Raw genomic sequence first — 27,206 nt, 5'->3', positions numbered from 1 at the left:
AGAGTCTAATGTTGTATTGCGTTTTTCCAGGTTGGTGGCGGATGGCGGTTGACTGATCACGTCGGATGGCGATTGGGTGGCGGCACTCTCTGTTCCCTCGGCGATGCTTGGAGCGATCTGCGAAGACGCCCTCACTCCCTCATCTCTCTCAGCCGGACTCTCATCGGAATTAATCGCATCGACGACGTTATCAATCTTCGTAGAAGACAATTGGGCCAAGTTTTGCGGGTCGAAACTGATGGAGCATATGCTGCCTCCCTCTCTCTCTCGTGGGGTCTCCGCTGCATCGTCCTGGGGCTGTTGATTTGCCGGTGTCGTGGCTACATAGTTTTGGGGATGTTCGCTGAAGTATGAAATTTGCGAGTTAGCCGGCGACTGGTTCATGGTGACGTTATTATGGAATACTTCGAGTAAATAGCCAAGTGTGTTGCCAAGTCTCAGGAATATTAAAATGGATTCAGTGATAGTGCCTATTCTGGATAAAATTGTGTTGTGTTGAAGTTTCAAGTGTCATATACATATATTACAAAAAGACCTTCGAGTGCTACAGGTACGCTTATCAACATAGACAGATATGGCTTACAAATTACACTAATATAGTTCTTAAAATTTTAATTAGGGTCTTATCCTCCTGAATAACGATAGTATTATAATGCCTCAAATAACCTATAACCCTGGTCAGCATACAATGTCTAGATTCAAAAATCAAAATCAAAATCTTACTATAACTTTTATGGAAATTTCCATCCAATTTTCTCTATTATGAGAATTATGTTATCAAACTCGTGTGATACAGTTTGTCTGTATTTATGCAGCTTGAAAAATTTTAATTTGAAGAGCAACTCAATTATTTTAGCCAGAACTTACAATAGATTATCAGATATATCTTGTCGAAACAACTTCAGATTATGTTTCTTGCAGCTTTCAGTTTTATCAATAATTTCATTAATCATTGATAGTAAGATTGAGTAGGTAAGCTTTTCATCATGCTCCACTGGTTGGGTGCCATTGTGTGAAGTTGTGCTCCTGGGGGGGTTATCTCTTATGATATAGTCCCACGTTATGAAGCTATTGTGAGAAGTTGTGGATTGTAATTCCTTCACAGATAATACGATGTTTCTGGTATTTATAAGAGCAGTCTCTAAATTCCCTCTTTTGCGAATAAATTCACAAAAAATTAAGGCCTTCCGGCTCGCAAAATTACTGGGTTCAAACCTCAGCTCTAGCTCAGTGGTAGAAACATGAATTTTATAAGTACAATAATCACCATAAGGTTCAAGGACCAGGTATTGATAATTCTTACCGCTGCTTCTATGAAGTTCTTGAAGAATACCAGTAAGGAAATTAAAAGAATATTTGATGACTGATTATCAGTAACCATGTACCACTAGAGAATAATCAGGACCAACTATAGTTGTTTCTAGTTGATTCTTAAAACGCTCGTCGTGAATACAAGTATTCACCAATATACCCTTTCAAAATTCCTTAGAACTTACAACGCCAGTTCTTGAAGCTCTCTGGATCCTTATATGATATAACTGGAACCTTATTAATATAATTTCTTAATATATTTGTTCTGGCTGATGAAATGAATATCATCAAAGGATGATAAATATTGAGTGCTCTGAATAAGGTTAATATTATTTGATTCTATGATTTTAAGTGCTGCTAAATATTTGTTGGTACCAAAACAGCTCAAACTATATAACACGAGATGAGTTGGATATAATAAAAAATTCTATAAGTTTGTATGCTGACATAAAACACAAAATATATTCCCACAAAAAAGATGTGCATAAAATATTCGATATAACTATAATTCACTTAAATAATCTACTTTTAAAATCTGAATAATTATCACAGGCTTTGCTAATATTCACAATAATGAGTTTCAAATTCATAAATATATTATATTTAATACTGGTACTTAGACTTCCAATCAATACAAAATTCTACCAATAAAAACCTGTTCGGTCTATAAGTTTGATATGATATGCTTGGTTCAATTACAAATTAATATTTAATAAATTAATATTCAAACATGAGATCTCAGGGCTTTTAATATGAATTCGGGCAGTGCATGGAAGTAAGCTTCCTACATATAATAAATAAATTTATAAAATGTTCTTGTGAACTATGTGATATTGTTCAACACGTGGTGACTCTTAAATTTAATTCAAATTAATTGGAATAGCGCTTTTTTATTAATTATTACCCCCACTGAACGTAGAAAAATGAGCTCATTTGGTTTGACTTATCACTCACTGACTGAAGTTCTGGATGTTCTCGTGGATTGAATTAATTATTTCCAATAATTAATTAGGTAGGCTCCTTTTCGTCACTGCTGGGCTAACGCGTAATCCAGATTTTTATAAGTTTCTTTCGAATTAAAGCTATTTTTATGGGAATCTTTACAATTACGAACTCCTTGACAGCACTGAGTTCACAAACAATTTACATTCAACAAACATACATTACATTCAAAAAAGGGTTTGGCTTAATAATTCATTAAAAAATTTTTAAAAGGAATAAGAAAAGACCCTAAACTCCATGTGCATCCTCTCGGGTGGGATCTTAAGCCAGAAGAAAGAGGTTTTCAGAAAAATTTGCTTCTTCCTAGAATAATTCTATAAGCTACTCTCTGATTGGCCTTCAATTTAATAGACTCAATACAATGGTTGCCTTGGGAATCAGGGCTTCCTCGGCTTTATAATAGAAAAAATTAATAAAAGAAGTTTTTATACAGATATATGGGGTATTTATCTTAAATTGAATTCATAAATAAATCGTAACATATGATTTTAATAGATAATACATTTTGTTTTTATATGAGTTTTTTATACTCTTGATTTATCATGCTTTTTTTGATTGTAATAAATATTTGTATAGAAATAATAGTTGTTTGTAATTCTACACATCGACTTCCTTTAGTATACATAATATATTCTTTATGAGTGAATTTTATATGATTCAACCGGTCATATGGGTTGATCGAATAATCAGCTGATTCGTTCAGTATTGGTTCGGATAATTATCGATTTATCCAAGATCGACTAATTCTTTTCAAAACGTAAACAAGTAACTCTAACCTCAATGTTCATGCATTTTATTTTATTTTTTTTTTTGTAATCCGCCAATAATAATTATGCCGCTTTATAATTTTTTGATCTTACCAATGGGTTCTCATAATTATTAAATCACAATAATACATGTTTTCTTATCGTTGTTGATAATGCTATTACTCCTAATCACTAATAATACTTGATTTGAGTTGATTTACTCTTTAGATAGGTCTAACCTTCTTTCCAATTTTATAGTTCTATTACATTTTATTGGCTCATTTAGAAATATTTGGTGGTTTCAAATTACCACGTGACAATATCAGTTATACAAAATAACTAATAACAATATAGTTATACAAAAACTATTCCAGGAAATATATTTCCCCACTTAGACTTAAATCCGTGTGTGGGGAAGAATTCCTATCTAGAAAAGCCTTAATAAATACAGGATAATCGAAATCATTTCTTGAAAAACTTTTAAATTTTACTTTTTTTTCTAACTAAACAAAAAATGACTTTAATTAAACAATAACTTCAAATGTAAAATAAAATAGGTTAAATCTATTACTGACATAGGTTGGTGCTATAAGGTTGAAAGAGTTGATAGAGCTGCATCAAAAACAAGAAACTAAACACAAGCAAGAAGAGAGAGAGAAAAAGAAAAATAACGAAACACGGAAAAACCAATGGCTTATAACAAAATGAAAAATGGGAATATCCAAGACAAAACCTAGGTGTAGGGTGAATTGACAAGGGCCTTCGAAGCATCCCTACCAATGTTGAATAGCCATTGGACTATTTTTCTTTTGTAAACAGGTAAACTGCGCCCCTCAGCCTCCTGGATTGATGTAGGCAAATTTCGGTAGAGGAGGTGCACAATGTGGAATGGGGTGTTCTTTGCTGGAGCTAAAGTGTCTCTAGGAGTACCATATCTGAAATTTAATCTATGTCTAGTTTGGTAATTGTGTGGTGATTCAGTAAATATATCTGCTTTGTAGGATTTGGTAAAGGAGAGGAGGGTTTTTATGTATATTTGTCTTACTACAACTTGAACAACCATAACTACATAAGCATCTTGTACTTTTCTTGACTTTCCACGGTTTTCAATAGAACAGCAGACAGAATATCAGTGATACTTAGAACGAGTTAACCAGCTCGAGTTGTTCTCTAGATTGTTTACTTCAATCAAGTAGATTGATCACCTGACTTTAGATAGTTAATCCCGGTGTTTACAACAGAAGATAGTTCATATTCAGTATGATCATAGAGAAACAATAGGATAAGTAGATATTCCATGATATAGGGAGTTTATGTCGCAACTTTCACTGTTATCTCAAGCCGATTACTGTTGATTATTGACGAATTTTACTGTTTTGTTGGGGTGAGAGTGTATGAACGGTACAATAAGAGAAACTACCAGTGTCACACAGCTTCACGGGGAAGAATTACATGAACTATCGACTTGAGATAACAGCGAAAGTTGCGACATAAACGCCCTATATCATGGGATATCTACTTATGCTATTGTTTCTCTATGGTATGATACAATAATATTATAGTAGTATAATACTGTATAAATTATATACAGGTTTAAATACTGTATTAATTTAACTACAAATGATACTCTTCCGTCACCTAAAATGTATAAACTGTACACAATTAGCATATATGGATATTCCATTTATTCTGATTGGTGCAGATCTGCTCCGTTATTTACTGCGTCAATAAAATTCAACCAATCAGAAACAAGCAAGGGCCGTGTTGATGACACTGACTCCACTGCCTAATTCTAATTGGCTGGCGAGGCCCCATTTTGTATTCCGGGACTTTTTATAATCAATAATGAGGTAATAAGACGAGAAAGGATTCTTGCTCGGTTCAACTTGCCTATATCATGTATGATTCTAGATATAGAATCAATAAGAGGGAAAAATATTATGTTTGAGTAAAAATGATTGTTAACAAGCCGTTTTCAAGCAGAGATTTCATAGAGCTGACATATGGTTATATCGCAACGTTCACTGTTATCTCAACGATTACTGTTGATTATTGACGAATTTCACTGTTTTGTTGGGGTGAGAGTGTATGAACGGTATGAGAGACTACCAGTGTCACACAGCATCACGTGAAAGAAATACGTGGACTATGGGCTTGAGATAACAGTAAAAGTTAGATTTTGATCGAGTTCTCAGTCTCAGGGGGGGGGGCTCTATCGTTGGAAAACTGATTTATTTTAATGAAAAAGTACTTGCTTATTATTACGGTGATAACATAATCTACATCTATTCATCATTTTATATTTGTTCATTCCCAATTGACAGACAATAATAATTATCTTGGAGTCTAGAATGACAACGAGTATGAGTAATAATTACGAGCATAAGTAATGAACCTATCAGATTATAAGTACGTAGTATCAATACTATCGAGCACAAAAATAACAACAATTTCCAAAAATATCGGAATTATGGGAAGAGGATAATCGTTCAACCGACTTGATATATCAAACTCACCCAAACTCTACCACAAATTATCACAGATAACCTTTTATGTAGACTTTTTAAAGTGGATTTTTTAAAAAAGAAAATAACTCCTCATATTCCCATTTGTTACCTCAGATTTATTCTCAAAACTAAATCCAAATGTTCTTTTGAGCCTAAAGAAAAAACTCTTTGATGAAAACACAAAAAATTGGCAATCCTGATAATCAACTCTGGAATTTGGAGAATTAACCAAAGCCACAAAACTATGGTAATATCAACGAATTCCTCGGATGTACACTGCATTCAATCGTCTCCATTTGTCCACAAAATTACACCAATAACGGGCGGCCATTCTAACAGACAATCACATTGCGAAATCCATTATGAAGATAGAACTGCAGCGCACAATGTAAGGAATGACAACCCAACCGCCGAGCACCGAGCACTAGTGTAGTGATCAACGAATATATTTGAACAAAGAGACCCATTCAAATAGCGCTGTGGTGTCGCAGTTCTGAAAGGATAATTTATAATAGAGAATGGATGGTAGGGTTGACGTTGAATCAGTTAACTAGTTCTGTAAACTAGTTCTCAACGGTTCTCGTTTCAACTGGTTCAGTCAACTTCCTATCCCACTAGAAGATGGTAAGATTCTTCTTCTCACTAGACGATCTTACTGATATATCTTACTAGAAGATTATCAGATTAAAATATTGAAAATAATATCCTACTTATTGGCTGAGACAAGACTCTTCGAAGTATCCCATTAACGTGTCTCATGACCATATTTGGAATACTTGGGCGTGTCTAGTCTCGGCCAATGACAGTCATGGCAACAGCTGATGGCCAATCGTAGAGCTCCACGCTCCACTATTCTATTCTGCTGCTTAATGTTCAAGTTTTTATTAGTGATTTATCGATTTATAATGGTCTACAAACGAAACTAATATCCCAAATTTTTTCAATGATTCAGTGGTTTTGACAATATCAATTCGTTTTCATTCAATAAGATCTTCTTTTATTGTACTGTATTTTATGTTTCTACTGCAGAAATGTGAAGGTACAAAATAGCTGCCTAAGGATGGTCACACACCGATTAGTCAAGACAAGACTAGTCACGTTTAGTCACAACACATAACACAGTTGCTTATGGAGTCATGTCTAATTGCAATGACTAATCAGTGTGTGTTGCATCATAAGCAGCAATGTGAAGTATTGTGACTAAACGTGACTAGTCTAGTCTTGACTAGCCGGTGTGTGATCAGCCTTAGGCTGGGCGTACACCGGTTAGTCATTAGTCAAGGCAAGACTACTCATGTTTAGTCACAGTACTTCAAATAGCTGCTTATGACGCAACACACACTGATTAGTCATTCCAATTGAAGATGTCTTCAAGAGCAACTATGTGAAGTATTGTGACTAAACTTGAGTAGTCTTGCCTTGACTAATGACTAACCGGTGTACGCCCAGCCTAAGGCTGATCACACACCGGTTAGTCAAGAAAAGACTAGTCACGTTTAGTCACAATACTTCACATTGCTGCTTATGACGCAACACACACTGATTAGTCATTGTAATTAGACATGACTCCATAAGCAACTATGTGAAGTATTGTGACTGAACGTGTCTGATCATGTCTTGTCTTGTCTTGTCTTGACTAACTGGTGTACGCCTAGCCTAAAACGAGCATGAAAGTTTGTTTAGGTGCCAAGTATAGAGAAATTTATTCCACTGATGGGAACACTGACTTTATTAATATACCTGCAAATAGAATAGAATAGAATTTTATTTATTTATTCAAGTAAGTTACAATACATTCTGGTTCATACACGAATCTACAATAAATTACAGTACAACAGCCAATTATGCAACAAATTTCACATATTATGAAAACTTATTAATTACAATGAAGATTGAATGCAACATTAGAATATTGATAATATAGTATTGTAATATAACTACATAAATCAGCGGCGTTTCAACAATGAATAAATGATAATTTCAATGAATAAATATACACCCCACTATATATTATATGTGTTGGGTATAAGTAATTAGTTGCTTATTGCGTGTAATAAATACTATTTACAAACTTCATTCACTGATATGGGATTAAAGTTTTTTATAATAAAATTAGTAAAAATGTATAATACAAACAAACAAAATTATGGAATTAGTAAATAAATATTAATGTTCTATTAAGGATAATAATAAGAAAGGTTATTTTTAGAAAAATGAAAAACAGTAAAGAGTGGAATGAAGAATAAATAGTTTCAATATTTACAGTCTAACTAAATTTTCACAATTTTCCAATCCAATTATTTATAATTTTTACAAAGAAGCACTGATTGGGAGATAAAATCTAAGTATACTCCTTGTACTATTTCTCTCCCAAATGTAGATAACATTTTAACAAAGATGTTTCCAAACTGTTTCAACAAAGATGTTTTTCGAACATTTGTTCAGTTTGAACCCAACTTTGGAATTTTAAATTCAAAAAACAGAATAAAAAACAAATATATCACTCTCAAATACTCATTAATTGGAAAATTCTTGCGTGATTTTACAAAATTTACGAAATGAATATAAAATCCTGAAGAGCTAGCTCACCGGGAAAAATCATACAGAAATGCACCGTATTAAGTGACAAGATGCATAATAATTTCATCTGTAACTGGTTGGCCGCTGTGGCTTCGTACAAAATGAGCGCTGCTATCCAGAGATTGTCAGTTTGGTGTAAGGGCAAGCATTCTTGACTGGCAATTGGGAGGTACCGGGGTCGATTCCCGGGCTGGGAACTAATTTTTGGATAGTAGTTCTCATCGAATTTCCATCTAGCTGTTAACCCTGTTGTCAATGTCTGCAGTAGCAGAGGTGTTCGGGGTGATTTGCAGCATTTATTTAGGATTTTCGTTAAATTATAATTGCATAATAATTATTGCTCAATAGAAAGGCATACAAGGAAAATCCACTCCATACTAGTCCTTAAAAGTAAATTTTTCAGGAAATCAATTTCTAATTTCTAACATCAATTATAATTTCCATATAGGGATTTTTCACAAAATAATTTCATACTGCAAGAATTTAAATATTCTTCATTTGTTTGATAGTTGATTATTAAACATTCATAGTTTATAGAATTGATTAAAAACGAATGATACATCAATGTTTGGAAAAATTGGACTTAGTGCATTTTAACTATTGAAGATGGAATTAAATAGAGAATGCATTTATTCAAATGCTAATAATTACACAACTATTATTTAACGAAAATCCTAAATAAATGTTTCTGCTTTAGTGCTTTTTTCCTTGTCCGCCCATGAACGTTAGAAGATAGAGATACAATAGTCCTCTCGAACTACCATCACTTCAACTAGTTTATCTAGTTCTTTAAACAGTTTTCCGTTGACAATCAACGACATTTATCAACGATCCACCTCCAGTTGTGGGGTCTAATTCACACTATCAACATTCACACAGTTTGAGTCTATGGTTGTGGCATGTTGAGAAGGAAGGGCTGGTTTTGGGGTTTATTGGGGGTGAGTTTAGACTCCCTCACGACGACCGACAAGGTTTTGGGGGTTCAGGGGCAGGGAAAGGACCCCCATACCCTCCAGGGTCTGTCACCGACCACTTTAGCACACCGCACCCTCGCTGTATATTAGGAGAATCTCGTGTAATCTACCCCTTCCACTATCATTCAACCCCTACCCTCAACCCGCAAAACATCCCTGACATATTTCACCTTCTACTCACTCTGGATCATCCCTCTGTTTTTTGACCCTTTCTCCCGATTTCCCTTTCTCCTTATTTTCACTGTAAGTTTTACATACTCCTTACTATCTCCTCTGTAGTGGGCCTACCTCTTACACTTAATTCTTCCTCAATTCTAGTATCTCTCTCTCTCTCTCTCTCTTGTACCCTTCCCTCACTCTTTCCATTTTTGTTTTTCTTGACATTAAACAATAATTTATCCTTACGTCCCTCTTTATTCGCTCTAGCATTCTCTCTCTCTTTTGTTTCTGCATCTTATTCTCGTTTCACCTCACCTTTCAATTCCTTAGTTTTTATTCCTCTCTTCAGCTTCTTTCTTTCTCCTTATTATCTCTTATATTCTTCATCCCCACTCTAGTACCTCTCTCACATATTCTCCTATTTCTTGTTTCCCTTCTCATCATTTCTCGGGTATCGTAGCATCTCACAGTTAATCTCAAATGTCACTGTTTCTTTGCTGTATCTTTTTCGTCCCTTATTTATCATTGTTGGTACATCTTGTATTTTATATATCTGTACCGTATATTTATTCTATTTTTGAATATTTATTTATACATTGATACATAGGTTACAATATAATTCTCAACTATGAATGATTGGGAGAGGAACAACAGGCTTAAAGCCCAAAACTGTTCCTTCCCCAAATTTACATAGAAATTGTCCAAAAAATGTTATGTTTACACTTCATGATTTTTGTCCAATTTTGTTTATTATTCATCAACAAATACCTCGTCTTCCTGTCCTTTGTTCTCCTCTTCTGCCTCACTCTCTTACCTTATTACTACTTACATAATCCATGTATACATACTATCTTCTTTCTACTTTAATCTCTCCCATCTTCTCGTAGGTTCACATATTTCTTATCACTTTGAAATATGTTAGAAATACATATAGATTTATAGATTTTGGTATTAGCTTTAGATATAGATTTAGATTTAGATTATAGGTATATAGATTTTGATTTTGATACAAGTTATTTGTGGTTCCTTCCACTACATATACTTCTGTTTTGTACTACTTCCAGGTAGTTCTGATACGGCTACAATTTAAAAAAATCGGTTAAATATATTTTTCTATTCTTGTAAAATAGTGAATCAATTTTTAATTAATCTGTTAATCATCCAATCTAATGAAGACCAGAAGGAAACACCAAATTATTACAGGATTACAAAAGAAAGAATGAAAATCTGGTGTGGCGCACTCACACAACTTTCCTTGTCGTTATGAAAATTGATCACCTGACGCAAGTGCTCACTCGCATCTCAAGTCTACTATTCAAAGATCTGAGCCAGCTGGTGACAGGCCAATAACGCTGTGGACACACGAGGTCTGCTATCTCTTCATAGTGAATGATTTAATAGAATCAACAGTTGCCAACAGTTTGCAATTGAATAATATCATTTTCTCTAATTTAAAGCTTATTTTCAATTTTAGTTGAAAATGTTACAGAATTGTAGAGATTTTCATGCTCAATCTTTTCCACTTGAATTGCTTTGTTTAAATTTAAATTGTATCTGAAGCCTGATAATCGGGAATCTAAAATCAAAATTTGCATAGATGGTGCGGAGCTCCTGAAATTTTTCAGATATGGGACTTGTGGCAGTTGATAGAGCTTAACAATGACTATTCTAGGGATGAATTTGATCAAAATCGTTGGAGCCGTTTCCGAGAAAATCGCGAAAAACCCTGTTTTCGACAACATATTCGTCGCCATCTTGAATTGCATTTGATAGAAATTGTTCGTGTCGGTGTGTGTGTGTGTGTGTGTGTGTTGTGTGTGTGTGTGTGTGTGTGTGTGTTGTGTGTGTGTGTGTGTGTGTGGTGTGTGTGTGTGTGTGTGTGTTGTGTGTGTGTGTGTGTGTGTATGTGTGTGTGTGTGTGTGTGTATATAGCTGCGTACACATATTCGTGCTTCCAACCCGCACCGAGCACGCTCCTCCCTTGTTCCGCCCTCGTACCGCCCTCATACCACCATCGAACCACAGTCGCACCGCCCACGCACCCATCATGAACGTTACGGAAGATGGTAGATCTTCTCTCGTTCCCCGGTCGAACCACTGTTGCTCGCCGGTCGATCATCAATCGCTCTGCTGGAGTGACGTTCGGTTGCGGAGCAGAGCGACAGTCTGTACGCACCTTATGAGTGTATGTGCGTCTGTGTAAACGATATCTTATCTCCCAATTAACGGAATGACTTGAAATTTGGAACTTGAGGTCCTTACAATATAAGGATCCGACACAAACAATTTCGATCTAATGCAATTCAAGATGGCGGTTAAAATGAAGAAAATGTTGTCAAAAACAGGGTTTTTCGCGAACTTTGATTAAATTTATACATAGAATAGTCATTGATAAGCTCTATCAATTGACACAAGTCCCATATCTGTAAAAATTTCAAGAGCTCCGCCCCATCTATGCAAAATTTGATTTTAGATTCCCAATTATCAGGCTTCAGATGAAATAAAAACAAACAATGTTTAGTGCAAAAGATTGAGCATGAAAATCTCTACATTTAATGTTCAGTAACATTTCAACCTAAAATTGAAAATAAGCTCGAAATTCGAGAAAATGTGATTATCCAATTGCAAACGGTTGGCAACTTATGATTCTATTAAATGATTCACTATGAAGAGATAGCAGACCTCGTATGTCTCCAGCGTTATTGTCCTGTCACCAGCTGGCTCAGATCTTTGTTTATAAGTAGACTTGAGATGCGCGTGAACACTAGCGCCAGGTTATTGATTTCCATAACGGCAAGGAGAGTTGTGTGAGTGCGCCACACCAGATTTTTAGCTATTGGAGACATAAATAAGCTCTTTTTGACGACTCTGCAACGAAATCATGTGTTTAATTAGGTGTTTTTACTTACCTTGCCCTATTACCATAGGTAAGGAAAGTATTGCTTTCCGAAAAAAATTAAGGTACCCCAACTTCTAAATTTCTATATGTTTCAATGTCCCGGGAGTCCGAAAAAGTGGTTTTTGGGTATTGGTCTGTATATGTGTGTGTATGAGTGTTTGTGCGTCTGTGTACACGATATCTCATCTCCCAGTTAACGGAATAACTTGAAATTTGGAACGTATAGTCCTTACACTATAAGGATCCGACACGAACAATTTCGATCAAATGCAATGCAAGTTGGCGGCTAAAATGGCGAAAATGTTGTCAAAAACAGGGTTTTTTGCGATTTTCTCGAAAACGGCTCCAACGATTTTGATCAAATTCATACCTGGAATAGTCATTGATAAGCTCTATCAACTGCAACGAGTCCAATATCTGTAAAAATTTAAGGAGCTCCGCCCCATCTATGCAAAGTTTGATTTTAGATTCTCAATTAGCAGCCTTCATATACAATTTAAACAAAACATTTCAAGTGGAAAAGATTGAGCATAAAAATATCTACAATTAATATCCTGCAACATTTTCACCTAAAATTGAAAATAAGCTCGAAATTCGAGAAAATGTGATCAGCCAATTACAAACTGTTGGCAACTGTTGATTCTATTGAATCATTCACTATGGAGAGATAGCAGACCTCATATGTCTCCAGTCACTTATGGTCCTGTCACCAGCTGGCTCAGATCTTTGTTTATAATTAGACTTGAGATGCGCGAGAACACTAGCGTCAGGTGATCAATTTTCATAACGGCAAGGAAAGTTGTGTGAGTGCGCCACACCAGATTTTTATTCTTTCTTTTGTAATCCTTTAATAATTTGGTGCTTTCATATGGTCTTCATGAGATTGAATGATTAACAGATTAATTAAAAATTGATTCACTATTTTACAAGAATAGAAAAATATATTCAACATCTGTGACACTTTGACATCTGTGCGACGAAAAGTGGAGTTATGGCTTCATAAATAAGTTAAATGCCTGATTTTAACTTTATGTGACGACTCTGCAACCGGGCATAAATGAATCATAATAGTAATCATATCCAATAGTATGTTACTGATACAAATAACAATGAGTTCTCAGAGAATTAATTTTATTACGTTCTCTACATTATGTCAAAAACATGGACATGATCCATTACGGTGGTTGAAATATCAATATCGTCTTATTACATCGATGACCATTCTTAGGCATCCGAGCAGCTCATTTCGAACAGAATAGAAAGTGCAGGTTATCCGGTATGAACCATAAAACAGTACTGGTAAAGATTTCGCATGCCAATTTGAAACTACAAATTCTTCTACGTGATAATCACCCTGTAAAAGAACATGTAGTATTTCAAAGAATCAAGGTTATGTTGTTAAAACATTATTTATAAATTGTTTGTTAGTAATTTTTTGGTTTGTTTTTAAAAGAAAATCATAAAATATTCCCCGTTCAAAGAATACTATTATTATTTATTTATTTATTCACATTGTGTACAAATACTTGACATGAGGAAAGGCACAACAGACTCATGCCCAAAACTGTCCCATTTCCAATTTATATTATACTGTCCAAATCAAAATGTTGGTTATGTCACTTTTACTTTTCAAAATACAATTTATACTCTTCAATACTCAGATAAACGAGCAAATTTTGAATCAAATAGATACTATTAGAGTCTGAAATTAAAAAATCTAGAACAGTTACTTAATAATTATTTAAAAAGTCTAAATTTTGGATGAAACTAGGAATTTTTGAGCTAAATAATATAGAGAGGTCCACGTTATAATGACAGTGTTTGATTAGCAATGGTATTGCTATCCTTGTCTATCATTCAACAAAGCGGATAGCACTATCCCTTTCTCGGTTTGCTCTGTTACCAGATCGTCTTTCAACAATGTAGAATTAATAACTAATTACCAAAATACTTCATCCTAGTTATGAAAAATTATTATGAAATTGTTGAAAAATCTTTTTTTTGCTTAATAAAATATAATTGATTATTTTCAACGAGGATGAACAGTTAATATTACATCAATAAACCTGTATCAGCCACCGTCTATAGAAGGCATTGACAAGACAGAGGAACGTTTTTTTTCTATCTTTCTTCACTGCCATTATAACGTGGACCTCACTATAGTATCTCAGTTATGTTGTTGAAATATTGTTTATAAATTGTTTGTTTGTAAATTTTTCTTTCTAAATCAGTATTATTGTAATAATTGGAATTTCAAGTGTTTTCGGCTTTACAACTACATTACAGAGACCTGAAAAGGATGCCGGATGACAGAGAGGCAATGAGAGTTGCTGCCAACCAGCCCAACAAATGTTAATCAAAGAGAGAGAGAGAGTGAGAGAACCACATCACCAAATTCAAAATATATTTACTTATCTGTCTACGTTGAAACTAAAAATAGATACATACAAAAAGTTATCATAAAACAGAATAGAGAAGTGAAAAGATTCTAAAATTAGAATAAAAAATGTTACAAAGAATGGATAAAACTAACAAATGAATGTCAGAAGACTGATACTTGCCAATGAAGCAACAAAATGAGTAAGAAGTACACAGTGCAATAGATACACACCTATTTACAGCAATAAATAATCGATAACACGACTGAGCAAGGATATCTCACAATAAACTGTTTAATATTCTATAAAATTTTCCACGAGAGAACCAGAAGATGTCCAGTTGCCCAAAGAAACAGTTGAAAAGTCTTTGAATTCTATTGACCGGAGAAATATAGTGAATCACAGTTATGGAACGGGGCACAAAAAAAGAGAAAGTGGAGCGACGTGATATGGTAGATATATAAATATTGACATTTGAAAGCAAATAAGGGGAATCTATTTTATTATTTAATAAGCTATGAGGGAAAATCAAGGACTTCACATCTCGTCTTGTTTTTAATGATTTCATTTGACCATATTTCTCAGAGTGTCAGAGGGAAAGTCAAACGGACAATTGAAATTAAATTTCCTGAAGTACATGTACCTTAAAAATTTATTTCGTAAACGCTCCAAAAGAAGTACTTGATCATTACAATAAGAGTACCAAATTTCAGACGCATACTCAAGAATACTTCTGACAAGAGATTTATACAGAAATATTAAAATATTTAATTTTTCTACTCAACATTTTCAAGTTTATTTCAATATTATTGAAACTTTCGGATTGTTTAGTGTTATTTCCGGCTCTTATCAACCCTTCGAAATTCAAAATTCATCAGTCATATCTCGAATACGTACTCTCTGAGTGTTAATCTTTGGTGAAAACAGAAATTTTAAACTTAACCTCACTTTGGACTATTTATGTGCCAAAATCAAGGAATTGAAAAAGTTTTGGGCAATTGCCTGTTTCTCTTTCCAAATATCGTGTTTGTGACTGTTCTAATAAATAAATAAATAAATAAATAAATAAATAAATAAATAAATAATAAATAAATAAATAAATAAATAAATAATAAATAAATAAATAATAAATAAATAAATAAATAAATAAATAATAAATAAATAATAAATAAATAAATAAATAAATAAATAAATAAATAAATAATAAATAAATAAATAATAATAAATAAATAAATAAATAAATAAAAAATAAATAAATAAATAAATAAATAAATAAATAAATTATGGGTGAGACATCATTGAAAGGTGGACATGTTCTCAGGATAAACCCCATCTACTGATTGGCTCTACAACACAAGAGGTCTATATGCTTATTGAATGTAAAATCAGAGCTGTAAATCACATCCAGATCCTTAAAAGATTCTACCTCCTCCAATGGTATACCATCAATACTATAGATGCATCCATGTGGAGATACCTGCGGGGAAAATGATAAAGTTTTGCATTTAGCTATATTAATTCTAAGGACATTATTCATACACCATACACTTAGTTTATCAACATCCATTTGAAGGCTAAGGCAGTCATCAGGGCTCAAAATCGCTTTGTTCAACTTCACATCATCCGCATACATCAGACAGGATGAGCCATCAAGGACATTTAGCTAAGTTCTAGACTTTGAGCAGCTGGAGTTAGAAAATTGGCTTTCCGAAACGGGGCGAAGTCGCAGTCCACGTTCAAATTAAATTTCAAAACTAGAAAATTGAACACAAAATAAAATGAAAATAAAATAGTGTAAAGTTCCAGCTCCTTTAGATCATTTAAGAATTTTTCATTTCGTCAAGGAAAAACGTTTCCAATATTATAGAAATGAGGAAATGAAGATTATCATAAAAACTAAGACTATGTCCCGTTTCGGAAAGCAAATTCTCTGACTCCAGCTATTTAGTGCCGTTCGCACAGTGCAAGTTTGAACTGAGTTTCATCTTAAACTGGATTAAATCTATATCAAGTATCATTTGTTATAATGTGTTTCATTTTGAGTTTAAGCCAACAGCTGATTGAATTCATTTATCAGTTTAAGCTTTCACTGTGCAAACGGCCCCAAGTCTAGAACTAAGCTAAATCCCGAGCTCTCAAGTTCCCAAAATGTATAATTTGAGATGTTTAGGCATCAGATTGTATATACACTATACTATTGGAAAAACTGAGGCATACTTACTATTGGAAAAAGACAGCGATTTTTTTGCACGTTGGAAGCAAATTTGTTCAAAATCATATCAAACGTCTTACCAAGAACTGCTTGAAAGTTCTTGCAAATGTTCCTATCAAAATCCAAATTATAAGCATTGGATCGCCAACCTCCATTGCCCCATAAACTGAATTCATTCCTTAACTGAAATATTTCGATAATAAACATTATCAGAAAATGATTGAATTGAATTTATTTGAGCAAAATTTACACAATTTACAATAATATTTCAACAGAGCAAATACACAACTTGAGATATGTAATACAAATAATACTATTAATACCTTATCCTATTCCCTATCATATATCTATATTATATTATATTATATTTTTGATAGAAATTCATAATGATGAAGAAAATGTATAATTGACCGAGCGAAGTGAGGTCTAAGATTCAAGTTGATGGTTTAGCATTTCTCTTAATGTTTAAATGTTTATATGTTGCGCATTTACGGCGAAACGCGGTAATAGATTTCCATGAAATTTGACAGGTATGTTCCTTTTTAAATTGCACGTCGACGTATATACAAAGTTTTTTGGAAATTTTGCATTTCAAAGATAATATAAAAGGAAAAAGGAGCCTCCTTCATACGTCAATATTACAGTAAAAATCAGACTATAGAATTATTCATCATGAATCAGCTGTCTAGTGGACTATAATACTACCCGTTCAAAAACATCGAACATCTTGAAAATGTATCTTTCCATCAACGTAAGTAGACAGTAGTTGTTGTCTACTAACATTGTCTTTCTATAAGCTGAGGCCATGATTCAAGTTTAGAGTTTGGAGTTATTGATAGAAAACATTTTTCTTACATTTTTATTTTTCAATCCGATGATCAAAATTGTAACAAATATAATTGAAAAGAAATTGATTTCCAAAATCATGAAAAGTGAGAAATGAAGTTTGTAGGAAATCAGCAATATGGTAGTTTATTTTGTTAATTTCAACACACCGATTTTTCGCCAACACGCAACACAGAATGTTCTCTGATGGGTTGATTGGATTGGCGTATCGACGGCAGCCAGACCTGATAACAGCGCTCACACTCACATTCCGGGACGACACGTCACGGTACGATAGGACAGAAAGCTCTATGTTTATATAGGATTTTTTCTAGACATTTTAAATTGATAAATTATTTATTAACTTCTGAGAAAACATAAGAACAGGTCAATGTAACTTACTGAGCGCTAGGTCTACTGTTCACAGAACTACTAGTAATAGAAAGGATGCATAACTTACCTTTATACTGTCATCAAATTCTCGTTTGAAGGAATAGTTTCCATAGAGAATTACTGTCGATCTGTTCATTTTCTTCAGGTGAAAATCAAAAAACATTTCCTTGGTTCCTTCTTTTGGGCATTTCTCGAATCGATTGAATGTGGCCCAGTAGGGACCCTGTGAGTATTGGCATAGACAAGAAATAGCATAAGGAGATATCCCATGGTATAGGACGTTTATGTTCCAAATTTCACTGGTAACTACAGCTTTTCCAATTTTATTTGAAAAAGTATCAAGTTAATTTGAGAAAGTATCAACTGTATTTGAGAATAGTCACTTGTAATTGAGAGAATGTCAGATGTAAATGAGGATAGTCAATTGTAATTGGGAAGTAATCACATGTAATTGAGAATAGTGAACTGTATTTAAGAAATCGTCAAATGTAAATGAGAAGATATCAATTGAAAATGAGAAAATTTTCCAATTGACATGTTGTGGCTCCTCTGTAGCCTACAGGTTTGATTTGAGCAGGAAATGATACTGTACTACGTACACAGTATTCCAATTACTACCATAGACTTTGCATGGGGGCAAATTAATATTTTCAATAGTGAAATTATTTCCCCTGTACTGTTCACGAATGATGAATGGGAATTACTTCTATGTATGTATTGGCAACGCGACTTTTGTCTCCAAACATTTTGTGAAATATTGCACTGAATGAATGAATGATTTTATTTCCCAAAATGAACAAAAACAAAACATTATAATACAACACTTTACAGCAAAGAGAAGCGCTAATGAGGTTTACAAAACAGTGTATAATATAGAAAAATACATAATAATAAATGTTAATCTATGCAAAAAAGTACAGTACACTAACTCAAGAGGAAAATATTAATACCTGCATAGGCGTTGAACCTGTGCGCAGATACTTGATGAAGACAAATTCTCTATGTTCAAGGAGCAATTGAACTTTACCATCAATCAATTGAATCTCTTGATCAAGCAATTCGGCAATTCTTCAATGGATTTTGCAGCTCGAAAATATTTTTTTATTTAAAAACTAAACGTTTTATTGAAATATTGAAATAAATATTATCATATTATTTTCATAAGAACAATTATGAAAAATATAAGTACTGGAAGCACTGGATTTTAAAAATAATTTCCCAATTACAACTGACAACTTCTCGATTTCAAATCGTATGTTCTCAAATTGAAATGATACTTTCTCAAATAAAATGCGCTATTCTCAATTATTACAAGTGATGACTTCTCAAATACAATTATTGACTATTCTCAATTACAATTGATACTTTCTCAAATACAGTTGGAAAAGGAGTAGAACTTATTTTTCATGAATTGGCCATAAGCTGATAGCCAATCGCTCCCACTATAATTATTATGATATTCTGTAGCTCATGCTTTCAATTAACTAGAGATTGATGACGGTGTAACAACCGAAACCATTATCTCGAATTGTTTTAATAAGTTCATGGTTTTGACAGTAATTAGTCGTTTGCAATATATTTCCATGAGACAAGATGATAAATGTAAAGAAGTTTCTTCTATATCAAATTTACCTTGATTGAACCAAAATATAATTTGTGAAAATTCCCCATTTTAGTGATAATAAAGTGAAATGATTTTCTATGTTCGGTTTTGAAGCATCTGAATTTAAGAATCTACTTTGTGAAAATAATTAAGAACTGAAAATTTCGTGAAGTGAACAACTACAAGACTTAACCTATTTCGAACTATGTGTAACCTTATCTAAATTTGGGCGAGGAATAGCACAAGGTTACCTTATTTTGTCTCTACCTATCATTTTAATGGTGTACTTATTGTATGAATCAATGAAGAATTTATATAGGTAAAAGTCGTTTCCAAGATATTACTATGAGACAAGATGATAAATGAATGAGAGGTGTCTTCCATATCATATTTATCTCGTTTGAGCCAATGTTATATTGAGCATTTATTACAGGGGGATCTCAAAAATATAATTTTTTTCAAAAATCATTACCAGAAACCACTTACCACTGGTGAATCAAACATTGATGAGTAAGCTAGCATTGGAAGGATAAGGAAAGTGAAAAACAGACCGTTCATGATGTTCTGAATACAAAACTACAAAACTCAAATAACGAGCTTTCCCACTAAAATTCAATGCTGTACATAATATAATTAACTTCAAATTAGAATATCAGATTCCAGTAGCAATAATTTGAATACTCACAATAATGATCTAGAGAATTACTGATCATTATCATTAGCATGAAATTTACTATAGTGAGGTCCACGTTATAATGGCAGTGTTTGATTAGCAATGGTATTGCTATCGTTGTCTATCATTCAACAAAGCGGATAGCGCTATCTCTCTCTCGCTTTGCTCTGTTGCCAGATCGTTTTCTAACAATGTATAAATAATAAATAATCAACAAAATATTTCATCTTGATTATGAAAATTCATTATGGAATTATTCAAAAATATAATTTCTTGCTTAATAAAATATCATTAATCTTAAACGAGAATGAACCGTGAATATACCGATTTATAAGCTACCGTCTATAGAAGGCAATGACAAGACAGAGGATCGGCAACGCTGCTGGCCTATCTTCCTCCACTGCCTTTATAACGTGGACCTCTCTAGTGATATCATTTTAATGGTTAATTTCGGTTTTCCAAAACATGCTAGGCTGATGATTTGATATGTTCATGCTGGGTACATTTCCACCAAATTTTGGAGAGGAAATGATTTCATCAATTCATTCTCATTAAATGCATTAATTAAGTTGAAATTCAGATCCCGCTTAAACCTTGTTCAGTAATCTATAGTGAGGTCCACGTTATAATGGCAGTGGAGAAAGATAGGAGACAACGTTGCCGATCCTCTGTCCTGTCAATGCCTTCTATAGACGGTAGATGATACAGGTTTATTGATGTAATAATACCTGTTCATTCTCATTTGAAATAATCAGTTATATTTTATTTAGAAAGAAATTATATTTTTCAATAATTTAATAATGAATTTTTATGAGATGAAATATATTGCCAACTAATTAATAATTCTACATTGTTAAAAGACGATCTGGCAACAGAGCGAAGCGAGAAAGAGATAGCGCTATCCGCTTTGTTTAATGATAGACAAGGATAGCAATACCATTGTCAATCAAACACTGCCATTATAACGTGGACTTCACTATATCTCTATTGTGATTGGAAAAGTATACATGATGTACTGAGATTATAAGGTTAATTTGGATAACTTTGATAAATTTAAGCATATTTTTACAGAGAGAAGGAAGAAGCAAGATCACGCAATGATAAACTATCGCTCGGATAAGTTAAACTTAATGCATTTTCATAAAGAAAATGATTAAATTTGGCCCAGAAAACAGTATGTAACAATTTGACATATAGGCCAGAAATCTTAGGGTAGCCCCTTTGAAAGTCGAACTCCTCTCATTATCATTCATGAGTTTAAAATCGTTTCTCGGTGGTTCATAACCCACCTAAAGCAATAGGTCCACTTATCTCTCATCATCCCATTTAATTCCCAACAGCTCTATACCTTCACAACCCGGTTGTGTGTTGATGGTGAGGATATTATTTTATATCCTTCTCATGAAATAGACAATAATTATTATTGTTGAAACACCGCCGATTTATGAAGTTACATCACAATATTATATTATCTCTATTCTAATTGCATTCAATCTTCATTCTCATTGATTTATTCTTCATACTTTGTAAAATTCGTTGGATAATTAGCATTACCGTCATTCAATGTAAATTAGTGTACAAGCCAGTAAATATTGTAATATGCATAACTAAAGAACTCTAATCTTATCTAATCATTGATTTACTAGATAGAACATGAATTTAAGGCCACTTAGCCTACTTATTCGAAAATTAGAATGATTGTTTTAAAGTTTGGAAAAATAACAGATAATTTTGACATTTTTGTCAATAAATTTGCTCAATTTTCACGTAATTTTCCAATAGTTTCAAGGTAACTTGAATAGGAGAATCAGGATCTATTATAAATTCTTGATTTATGAGTTCGAGAATCGCTCCTCAAAGGTTCGGAATCCGCCTAAAGCTGTGAATCCACTCAATTTTTATCCAAATTTGGGAGAGAAACAGCGTTGGGCTTCAAGCCTTTTGTTCCTTTCCCTGTCTTACTATACTGTCTTTCCTCACCTCCTCTTCCTCCTTCTTTTTCACCATCCTTGTCACCATTCCACATACTGCATTCTCTCTCCTTCTATTCCTCCTCATTCCTCATCATCCTTCTCATTCCTCTTCTTCTATTCTCACACCCCTCTGACTCCTCAACTAAGCGTGGGAATTCCAGATTATCCTGCTTGCATCATACTACAATTCTTACTCCACCACCTCTCACTCCTCCTCCTCATCCTCCTCCTCCTCCTCCTCCTCCTCCTTTTCCTCCTCCTCCTCCTCCTCCTCTCCTCCTCCTCCTCCTCCTCCTCTTCCTCCTCCAACACCTCGTCCGTACGTGGAAATTCCAGACCATCCACTGACAACCACATTCGTTACTAGTGGAGGCTCTTCTGTCACTCAACCTAAAATCCCGCACCCCCAAACACTCACAGCCCTCTCTTCGCTCACCCCAAATATATCTCTTCCACTGCTTCCCCCAACAATCAACCAGCTCTATCTTTCTGTGTTACCCTCCTCGTTAAATCCCTACCAACGATATATCTACAATAACAATACTTATATTGAGAGAATATATATTGTGTAAGTTATATATACTCACATTGGAACAGTATGCTCCCCCGTTTCATCTTAAATATACATATAATGACACAATACATGGTTTTGCACTCTACATAGGAATTTCCTGACCGAGAATACAACTCACCACGTCAATTCTATATCACTCATAATATTTCCACAACTGACAATCATATATACAAGTCTAATAGTTCTGATACTGAATTTCAATTTTTGTTTGACTTCTGTCACTGAAATGAACCTCTATAATGAGGTCTACGTTATAACGGCAGTGGAGATAAGAGAACAACGTTGCCGATCCACTGTCTTGTCAATGCCTTCTATAGACGGTAGCTGATACTTATATCAGTATATTGATACAATATTGATACTGATATACATATATCAGTTGATATTGATGCAATTTAACAGTTCATTATCGTTTAAAATATTCAATTGAATTTTATTAAGAAAGAAACTGTATTTTTCAACATTTCATAATGAAGATGAAATATCTTGTTGATTAATGATTAATTCCACATTGTTGAAAGACAATCTGGCAACAAAGCAAAGCGAGAAGGAGATGGCCCTATTCGCTTTGTTGAATGATAGACGAGGATAGCATTTCCATTGCTCATCAAACACTGCCATTATAATATGGACCTCACTATAGTTTCCTTCTCAATTTACTATGAATAATATCAAATGAGAAAATACTACTTTTTTAATTATTCTGTATTCTTCATTCATTCTGCAAATCATCAAAATGATAGAGAGAGAGAAAATAAGGTAAACTTGTGCTATTCCTCTCCCAAAATTTAGATAAGGATACACATAGTGCGAAATAGGTCAAGTCGTGTAGTTGTTCACTTCACAAAATAATAACAATAGCGTAAGTAGATATCCCATGGTATAGGGCGTTTATGTCGCAACTTTTACTGTTATCTCAAGCCAATTACTGTCGATTATTGTGGATTTTTACTGTTTTGGCCGGGTTAGATTGTATGATCGGTACAATATGAGAGACTGCCAGCGTCACATAGCTTTATGGGAAAGAACTACGTGGACTATCGGCTTGAGATAACATAAAAAGTTACGACAGAAACACCCTATACCATTGGATATCTACTTATGCTATTGTTTCTCTATGATAATACTATGGAGAGGTCCACATTATAAAGGCAGTGGAGAAAGATTGCAGTACAATGTTGCCGGTCATCTGTCTTGTCAATGCCTTCTATAGACGGTAGCTGATACAGGTTTATTTATTTATTGTTAACTGTTCATTCTCGTTTAAAATAATTAAATTTTATTAAGCAAGAAATTATATTTTTCAATAATTCCATAATGAATTACATAATTAAGATAAAATATTCTGTTAATTACTTATCAATTATACATTGTTAAAAGACGATCTGGCAACAGAGCAAAGCGAGAAAGAGATAGCGCTATGAGCTTTGTAAATGATAGACAAGGATAGCAGTACCATTGCTAATCAAACACTGCCATTATAACGTGGATCTCACTATGATGATACTCTTGGTGAATATATTAAAAGTAGTCTAAAGGTGCGTACAGATTTACGCGCCGCGAACATGAGAAATTCACTTTTAATCAGCTGATGCCAAGAAGCTTTTTATATCTGTATCATACCGTTTATGTAAAAATACAGATATAATCAGCTGAATAAAAGTGAATTGCCCATGTTCGCGGCGCGTATATCACTGTACGCACCTTAAGATGTAAAAGAGTGATATAAACGAGAATTATAATCGTCTACAAAGCGATTGAATCAACTGAGAACTTTCAAAGGTAGATAACTAGCTGCCCAACAAGGATGATTGGAATTGTGGGTGTTCGTTATTTACTTTCTGGACTGCCCACGTATCACAAATATTTGAACAGCAAATCAACTTTGTGGAAATCGATGAGTGCATATTCAGCTTCTGATCTGACCAATCAGCTCATGAATCTCCAACAGTGGTTGTATTCAGAAGTTTCATGACTTGATTATTTGCCTCTCTCGTATCTTCTGAGTGAATGTAGGTCTATGATACTTCTATATTAATGATACTATTCGGACTTATGCCACTACTATGGAAAATATTAGTATACTCTTAATTAGGAGGAGTATCTTTATTGGGACACTACTTTGTGTCGTATATATAAACAACCCTAACCTAATACCTAATACGCGGGTTTTTACAGCCTTCCCGGCCGTTTCCCGCACTCAACACGCCATCTGCCTCTATCTCTCCATACGTCTTGTTGGATGCCCCTTCTCTCCATGGCCTCTTCTATGTTTTGCTGCCAAACCGTTCGTGGTCGTCCTCGTTTCCTCCTCTCAGCCGGAATCCACTCATATACCTTCCTTGGTATGCGACTGGGGCTCATTCTTCTGAGATGTCCGTACCACTGCAGTTGTTTTTCCTCCACCTCATCCACCACTGACCTGTCCAATTTCATTTTCTCCCTTATAACCTCATTTCTCACCCTATCTCTCAAGGTCAGCTGGCAACATCTTCTCCAGTAATTCATCTCCATAGCCAATAATCTTTGTTTTAGTCTCTTGGTTAATGTCCATACTTCCGCCCCATAAGTTACACAGCTCATCACAATTGTTTTGAAAACCTGTTTCTTTACTCTTTCAGATATATCATCCGTCCAAAGTATTGAATGTAGCTTCCTGGTTAAAACTCTCCCCTTTGCAATCCTGTATCCAATCTCTCTCTCATCCCGTCCATCATCTTTTATTGTCATACCTAAGTACTTGCATTCTTTGACATTTGCAATTTCCGTGGTTTCGTCAATGTTCAATGAATTTCCTTCTCCTCCAACCACCATATATTGCGATTTCTCTTCACTGATTTCCAGGCCACATTTTTTATACTCCTCTATGAGTTGCCTTGTCATATATGACATATCCTCTTCATCTTCAGCTAGGAGGACCTGGTCATCTGCAAATAGTAGAGTATATATATTTTCTTCATTTAGTAGTACACCCATACTTCTACACTTGCGTGACCACACCTCCAAGGCTTGGCTTACGTATATCTTGAAAAGCGTGGGTGAGATGGGGCAACCTTGTCTAAGGCCTTTATTTACAGTAAACTCTTCTGACAGCTGGTTTCCAATCTTTATCCTGCTACTACTATCCTTGTAAAGAGTTTTTAAGGCATTGATGAGGGGAGTACTAATTCTCGCTTTTTTGAGAGCTTCCCATATCTTATTCACTGGAACACTATCATAGGCTTTTTTCAGATCCAAAAACAAAACATGAAGTTCTCTTCCTCTCTGTAATTTTTTCTCCATCAGATGTTTGATACAGAATAGGTTATCGGTGCATGATCGACCAGCACGGAAACCACTTTGCTCTTCTATTTCCCTCATTTCCAGTTCAAGTCTTTGTTTCAAAACACGTCCGTACAGCCTACCCATAGCTGCTGTTATGCTTATCCCTCTGTAATTTGAACACTCGGCTCTGTTCCCTTTCTTGTATATTGATGTGATCCAAGCCTCTTTCCACTCTCTAGGCACCGTTGTTGTGAAAATACATCGATTGAACAACTTTGTCAGGTATTCTAAAATGCCGCTTGGAGCAAATTTCAGCAATTCTATAGGTAAACCTCCAGGACCCGCGGCTTTGTTTTTTTTCATCCCCTGCAAGGCTTTTCCCACTTCTTCCAGAGATATTTCTGGCATAGGATGGTCTTCCTCTTCATGACAATATTCAACTTCTTGAAATATTGGTCTTTTTTCCGTCAAAAGATCCCGATAATAGTCCTTCCATGTTGTTGAATCAATAACCTGTATTCGCCTTCTTTCTTTACGATCCTCTCTCAGCCCCCTGATAGTTTTCCACGCTTCTCTAGACTTTGAACTACCTAACATATTTTCGATTTCATAACACTTTAGTTCCCAAAATCTGTTTTTCGCCTTCTTCACCTCTTTCTTAACAAGGTAATTCTGTCTCAAATATGCCTTCCTGTCTTCGGGATCATGTGTTGTTAGCCATCTCTGATACAACGACTCCTTCTCCTTAATTGGCGACTTTAGATTTTCATCCCACCAATATGAGTTTTTGTATGATCCCTTGCTTTCCACCTCTCCCACAGCTTCTAATGCTGCTTGATGCAACTCTCCCTTTATCTCTTGTACATTTCCTCCACCTCTATTTCTGTCTGATTCTCATGTTGCATTTTGCCTGCTAGCCTCAACTTGTAGAGAAAGTCAGTTGAATCATTATTAAAACTCTCCAAATTATATTTTGGATTGTCAGCCTTATATCTACTTTCGTCACAACTATCGTCACCGCTATCTCTTTGAGGGGCAGGCACTATGAGAAATTTGCCTTTTACAAGAAAATGATCTGATCCACAGGTTGCTCCTCTGTACACACGTACATCCTTTACTTTTATATGTGACCC

At 34.4% G+C, this 27,206-nt stretch overlaps 2 protein-coding genes across 3 annotated transcripts in view; one reads left to right on the top strand and one right to left on the bottom strand.

Moving 5' to 3' along the window:
* LOC111043705 (protein O-mannosyl-transferase TMTC1) overlaps window positions 1-27,206 on the top strand; it is a 287,369-nt gene that overhangs the window by 61,834 nt on the left and 198,329 nt on the right. The gene's annotated exons all lie outside the window — the stretch shown is intronic.
* Window positions 16,749-20,179, bottom strand: LOC120353884. Its single transcript, XM_039439286.1, has 3 exons — window positions 20,076-20,179; window positions 18,054-18,209; window positions 16,749-16,951 (listed from the first exon to the last, which is right to left on the bottom strand). Exons 1-3 carry the CDS (start codon window positions 20,145-20,147, stop codon window positions 16,751-16,753), a joined length of 429 nt encoding a protein of 142 aa, XP_039295220.1. The 5' UTR covers window positions 20,148-20,179; the 3' UTR covers window positions 16,749-16,750.

The sequence above is a fragment of the Nilaparvata lugens genome, chromosome 12 (assembly GCF_014356525.2).
Source record: "Nilaparvata lugens isolate BPH chromosome 12, ASM1435652v1, whole genome shotgun sequence".
NCBI lineage: Eukaryota > Metazoa > Arthropoda > Insecta > Hemiptera > Delphacidae > Nilaparvata > Nilaparvata lugens.
Note: the sequence above shows the minus strand (reverse complement) of the source record. Positions and strands in the feature narration are given on the sequence as shown.

What these genes read in the sequence shown, in the direction of transcription:
- LOC120353884 (XM_039439286.1), bottom strand. Translation starts at nt 20,147, where the DNA reads ATGAACGGTCTGTTTTTCACTTTCCTTATCCTTCCAATGCTAGCTTAC. An exon ending in CAATGTTTGATTCACCAGTG is followed by an intron (nt 18,210 to 20,075) that starts GTAAGTGGTTTC and finishes CAATACTCACAG; the next exon opens with GGTCCCTACTGGGCCACATT. An exon ending in AATTTGATGACAGTATAAAG is followed by an intron (nt 16,952 to 18,053) that starts GTAAGTTATGCA and finishes GAAATATTTCAG; the next exon opens with TTAAGGAATGAATTCAGTTT.